Source organism: Astatotilapia calliptera, chromosome 16 (genome assembly GCF_964374335.1).
Source record: "Astatotilapia calliptera chromosome 16, fAstCal68.1, whole genome shotgun sequence".
Classification (NCBI taxonomy): domain Eukaryota; kingdom Metazoa; phylum Chordata; class Actinopteri; order Cichliformes; family Cichlidae; genus Astatotilapia; species Astatotilapia calliptera.
In genome coordinates, this window is record NC_137437.1 from 11,896,343 (window position 1) to 11,902,532 (window position 6,190).

Sequence of the window (6,190 nt, forward strand, 5' to 3'; positions counted from 1 at the left end):
TATCAGTCACATAAAGATTAATATTGCACCGTTGTTTTCTATCAAGAACACGGTTTAACTGCGTGTAATAGCCACGAGATAATGAGCTCATCAGAGAGCTCCTGCTTGTTACTCACGGGTGCCATCGAAGCGGGTGGCTATGGTGTCCAGGAAGGTGTTTTGCGGGGCCAGTAGCCCTCTCATTACTGGCATCCTGCTCCGGGTAGACTGGGTCCTCCTGCCTCTGCGCCCTGGGGCAGCGCTTGACTCCTGCTCAGACCCGAAACTCGGCAGGAAGCGAGAGGTGCCCGGTGCGCATCCCAGCCCCTGGAGAAGCGCACCGATTCGAGATACGCGCGGTGGCTCCACCTTGGCACCGCGGGGGTTGTGACCATAATCAACTCAGCACAGAGCGAGTCTTAACCGTGGGATGCACCTGTGCACCTCCCAACGGGGGTGAAACAACCAAACAAATAAAAACGCCAGTGTGCGCGCGCGCTGTTACGAGACAAGGATGGATGCAAGTTTTGGTGCTGATGGTGAGTGGAGGTAATCTTATAGCTGCAAGCTCCTCCTCAACTCTCTCTCTCTCCCTCTCTGCGTTGTTATCTTGCCACAACTGAGAGCAGATGCCGAGTCACATGACGCCTTTCGGGTCCTTGCCAAGCCGTGGTCCTGTTTCAAAGTGGAGGTGGGAAACAAAAAAGAGACTGGTTTGGAAGCCAGTGGCCTTTTCCTCGATATGATCTGTAAAATCCAATTAAACGCAGCTACCTGTTGGGTGGGGGAGAAACGCTCCGTTTGCTGTTTGATGGAAGCGAGCCCTGCGGAGGCTGTGTAAGTGCTGGAGGCTGGATTACACAAAAGGCATCTTTGCGCATCTTACAGTGTCTTTATGAATCCGGTTCCTAAAGTTAGAAATGAACACGGAAAGACCTGCACATTGTATTTCTGGCTTTAACGTTTCATAAGGGTGCTATCAATCAGGATACAAGATAACTGGACTGTTCCGCTCGCTCTTGGGTTTCCTCAGACCGCATGGATGCGTGCAGTTGAATACAGCGGAAGGAAGCTCAGATCTCGTATTAAAGTCTACTTCCGCCATCTCCTGGTGGAACAGCGCAAGTTAACCGGATAGTATCTTGTCTGAATTACTGTAGTACAAATTTTATTATCTGAAACCAAATTCTGTATCCTAAGTCCTTTTGTTGAATCTGTCACTTTTCTTGGAAAAGCATAATCAGTCTTAACCTTGTTAACCCGATTTCGTTTGTAGTTTTTCAGAATTCCTAAGAAACATTTCTCGAAACATTTCACTCTCAAATCTCAAGTTTCACAAAACGTCTGAGGGGGAAAAGGGAGGGTTTCCTTTTTTGTCGAGAACTCTGAGGAAAAAGTCAGAATTCTGACTTTTATCTCTTTCAGAATTCATCTCAGAAAAAAACAAAACGCACCCTCACTTTTCCCCCCAGTGGCCCAAATCATGTTTCATGTGCCTCACTAACACATCACGATAAGATAGAATCAGATCAGTTCTTACATTAAAACATGTTTCCTGCACATTGAAAAAAGCCACATTAGGTGGTTCGAGCATCTGGTTCGTCAAGGTGAGGTCTTTCAGCTGTGTCCAGAGCAGGTGGACCAGGACACGCTGACTTGGGAATGCCGAGGTGTCCCCGTGGCCTTGATAAGTGGCAGGAAAATGATGGATAGAGTACAGTATTTGAAGTTTTAGCATTTCACGTTTATTACTTACAATATAAAATATAAATAAAACACAATATAAAACTAATAAATATGCCGTGTAACATTTTACCTCTTGCTGTTCATGGTAAAATTAATATAAGTAATAATTTCCTTTTGGAACATGACAATGCTGACCATGTGCTATCTAGGACAGATATCTCTCTCCCAGACACCTCCAGATTCAAAAAATGATCAGAGAGACTCGTGCAGTATTATTCAACCACTAATGTTTCCTGTGAAGATGGAACCAAATGTTTTTGTTGTTCTTGTTTTCCACATTTCCTTGACCGAGGTGTGTCTGTCACATTTTTGGTTTGGTTTCTCTGTTTCTCTGCTCTCACTCTTTTATCTCAGCCCACCCTCTCTGAGCACAGTAATCAGTAATCAACCTACATGCCAGTCATCTAGCAATCAGCCCTCTGCTACAAAAGCCAAGCACAAACTGCATGCTTTGCTCATACACCTTGGTCTTGCCTACTGATAGTCTACAGCTTTGTTTGCCTGCCAGTCTTTCAAAGTTTAACTTTCATTGGAGTAAAATTTCATTGTGACATGTAGAAAACATCATGCCAGGTATCGCTGTCCTGATTGGTCCTGCAACAGGAGCGATGAAGCTGCCCTTTCTATCCTGCTCTCTGTGTTATTATAATGGGTGCTTGATGGCGGCAGGGTAAATACACAGTGCACAGGATGCAGTAGGTGGAGGTCGGTAATCGGATCATTTTTCCTTGCTCAGTAGACCATGGATTTAATTGATAACGTTTAATATTCTATAAAATGCAGGGAGATGCAAAGGAAGATGCAACATTAGGCTCAAAACACAAGCACGATGTATAATAATATGACCGAGCTAAATTACTGTGAATGAAAATAATGCCAAAGAAATGTTACTGTCCTCGCTGACTGTGACTGTGACGAGAAGAGAGGAGTTAAGACATTATTTAAATCACACAAACAGTAAATGGCAAAACATGGAGCGAAGGAGGTGGTCACTTCTAAAGGAATGCTTATGTGTAGACACCGTCTCTCACCATGGTTTGTATATTCTGTCTGTGGCCAACAAGGGTGCAAGCACAAACCCTCCATCTGCTTCATGAATCATGAACTCTCCTAAGCCTCCTCTCTTCCTATTCCTCTGCATTTTGACACATCCTTCATAATAGCATACTGATTTTGGTTTCCATGTCACAAGCTGGATGTTCTATAGATGTCTCATAGAGCATGTCTTTGAGGAAAAAGATGGGTTTGTAATTCTGTGAAATGCTGTGTGAACACATAATAAAAATAAAAAGAATAACATTTGGTACTGTAAAATTGGTGATATTATCATAAGTGCTTCATATTATCATGAAAACACTGAGGCTGAAAACCAGGCTGTGATCTTAAGGTCCTCAAGAATAAAAACAGGCCTGTGTCTGAAGTGGAAATTAGTGGACTTCAGAACAAATGGAAATCACTGTCAGTTTACAGAGTTTGTCTCTGCATCCACCCATGCAAGTTAAAACTGCCTCCTGTGGCCCTCGTGGATGTAGAGCCAATAATTAATTAGCTAGTTTGAGATGGACTGTGACAAAGCATACAATTCTGCTGGTCTGTGAAGACACCATTAACACTGAAACACACTCTCGCTGGCTACTTCATTAGGTACATTTTGCTAGTACCAGGTTGGACCCTATTTTGTCTTCAGAACTGTCGTAATGTTTTGTGGCATACATTCAACAATATCCTGGAAACATTCCTGAGAGATTTTGGTCCATCTTAGTGCATTTTCTGTAAATATTTTGGCTCCACATCCATGATGTAAATCTCCTGCTCCAACTTTAACCCAAAGCTGCTCGAGTGACTGTGGAGGCCATTTGAGTACTGTAAGCTGACTGTCCCATTAAGACTACAGGTGCACTGTAGTCTTAATGGGACAGACACGGTTAGCAATACTCAGGTAGGCTGCAGTGTTTAAACTATGATCAGTTGGTTTATACCTTATTCTAACCCTACAGCCCTACAATGTTGCAGCTGAAATCAAGACTCAGAAGTCCAGACAACATTATGTGGATCTTGATCTTGAACCTGTGTAAACTGTAGTCTCAGTTGCTTGTTCTTAGCTGACATGAGTGTGGTCTTCTGCAGCTGTAGCCCAACTGCTCCAATGTTCAATGTGTTGTTTTGACCGGTGCACTTCCTCATAGCTTGGTTGTAACAAGTGGTTACTGAGTTACTGTTGTCTTCCTATCAACTCAAAGCAGTCTCCTCTGACCTCTCTACATCAAAGTGTTTTCCCCATAGAATGGATAGAGAGATACTCTGAGCATCTCTCAATGTCTCTCTGTCTCTCCGGTGAGTGTATGTACGTTTGTGGCAGCCCTGGGGCATGGCAGTTAATCAGGATGGTGAAGAACTACTTTATAAAGTTAATTATTCTGAATCTGGTTTTGATGCTGTTTGATCACGGCTTTGCCTCTTTTCTGTTAATAAGAAGCTTACAAAGACTGTGCTGTGAAGCGTTTGAGCCAATTCAGTTACCAACACATCAGAAGACAAATACCAGGCAAACCAGATAACACTCACTGATAATGCTAACACATGTAAATGTAGCACATGTATCAAACTGCCCATGTGTTATAGGGGGAAAAAACATAACACACTATTCTTCACCAAATTAATCTCAGCACAAAATTTAATAATGATAAAAGACTCTTGCACAGGCTACAGTGATGACCACATTTGATGTCTACTTGTGAATGTTAGGTGACTCTAAAGGGTGGACTCGTGGCAGAAACACACAGAGACTCGGGAGTGCAGTGAGTGAGGTTTATTTACAGTGACAGGGTAAATGTACGATGATGAGGAGAAAACGAAAGCACAGAGCTGGGGGCTGGTGGCGTACTTGAGCGATCTAAGGGAGAAGGACAAAACAGAGTTAAGGGGTGACTGTTATAGCGGACGCCCTGGACCACTATCTCTGAAACATGATTCGGTACTGTTCCCTGGTAATAACGTCCGGTCAGAGACGGGGAATGATGTCAGAGTGGAAGACCTTTATTTACCACGAGCCCATGTCCAACACCAACACACACTCTCGCTGGCAAGTAAGGATGTGGTTCTGCAATTAATACAAATAAGAAATAACATAAACATCTCTCTCTCTTGTTTAGCATTTCTCACACTTCAGTATTACAGAGAACACCATACCAGATTACAAATGGACAGAACCAGATAACAGGAAGGAGCTTAGCATAATAACATAACAGGTTTCATAGACACAGAATCATAATCAATTTAGGCCAATTCCCTCATTTGTGAGTCAACACCACCCTCTAGTGGACACAATTGCTCACTCAAACGCCGCCATGTGTACGCAGGCTTTATAAACAAGAACAGATTCGTATGCTAGCTTAGTAACTCCATCATAGTCATTTAGGCAGCTCACATTAATTTTCTTAGAGACAGGGATGGTGGTTGTCCTCTTAAATCATTTTGGGACAGCAGACTGGAGCAGGGAAAGGTTAAAAATGTCTGTGAAGACACCTGCCAGCTCATGGGCACATGCTTTGAAAACCCGACCTGGAAAGTTGTCTTGTCCAAGAGCTTTTCGAGTGTTTACTTTCCTGAAGTATTTACACACGACTGCCTGAGATATTTGAAGAGGGCAGCTCTCCTCTTCCAGCAAAAGCTCCTGAGATATATGTTTATCAAAGAGTGCATAGAAGGTGTTAATCTCATCAGGTAGAGAAGCAGTTACCTCCCTGACTCTGCCGCTGTTTCCTTTGTAGTCTGTGATGGTGTTCAGATCACTCCATATGTTATTGGTGTTGGAGTTGCTGTAGCAGAGTTCCACCTTTTCTTTGTACTGTCCCTTGGCCGTCTTTATTGCTTTCCTGAGTGCATACTGGGATGTTTTGTATTTATCTGGGTCTCTAGATTTAAAGCCCGCAGTCCGTGCTCTGAGCGCTGCGCAGACCTCTCTGTCAACCCACGGCTTCTGGTTGGGGTAGGGTTCATACAATAGCCCGTGGTACAATGTCATTGACGCATTTGTGAATAAAGTCTGTTACGTACTCAGATTAATTGTTGACATTGTTGTCAGCGGCAGCCCAGAAGACTTCCGAGTCTGTGATGCTGAAGCAGTGATGCAGGCCACTGTCTGATTGGTCGGTCCAGCGTTGAACTGAATGTCATGGGCTGGTTGCTTTTCAGCTTCTGCCTATAGGCTGGCAGCAGGAGAACCGGGGAGTGATCTGATTTTCCAAAGGCAGGTCGGGGCGGGCTTTGTAGGCATGTGCGTATGGAGAATAAACATGGTCTAAGATGTTCTCACCACGCGTTGGAAAGTTTAAGTGCTGGTAAAACTTCGGCAGAACTTTCTTCAAGTCGCCAGCAATGATAAAAGCAGTCTCCAAGTGTAACGTTTCCTGCTGGTTGATAATATCAAACAGTTCGTCCAGTGCCTGTGTGGTTTCAGCGTGGG

At 43.8% G+C, this 6,190-nt stretch overlaps 1 protein-coding gene across 1 annotated transcript in view; it reads right to left on the minus strand.

The window, feature by feature from the left end:
* The window catches only part of kcnh3 (potassium voltage-gated channel, subfamily H (eag-related), member 3), a 186,803-nt gene extending 186,473 nt beyond the window's left edge, over positions 1-330 (minus strand). Inside the window, exon 1 of the mRNA XM_026143940.2 lies at positions 117-330. Within this exon, the coding sequence (XP_025999725.2) occupies positions 117-192 (76 nt within the window). The 5' untranslated portion in view covers positions 193-330. The remainder of the gene's footprint in view (positions 1-116) is intronic.
* Positions 331-6,190: the final 5,860 nt, after the last annotated feature.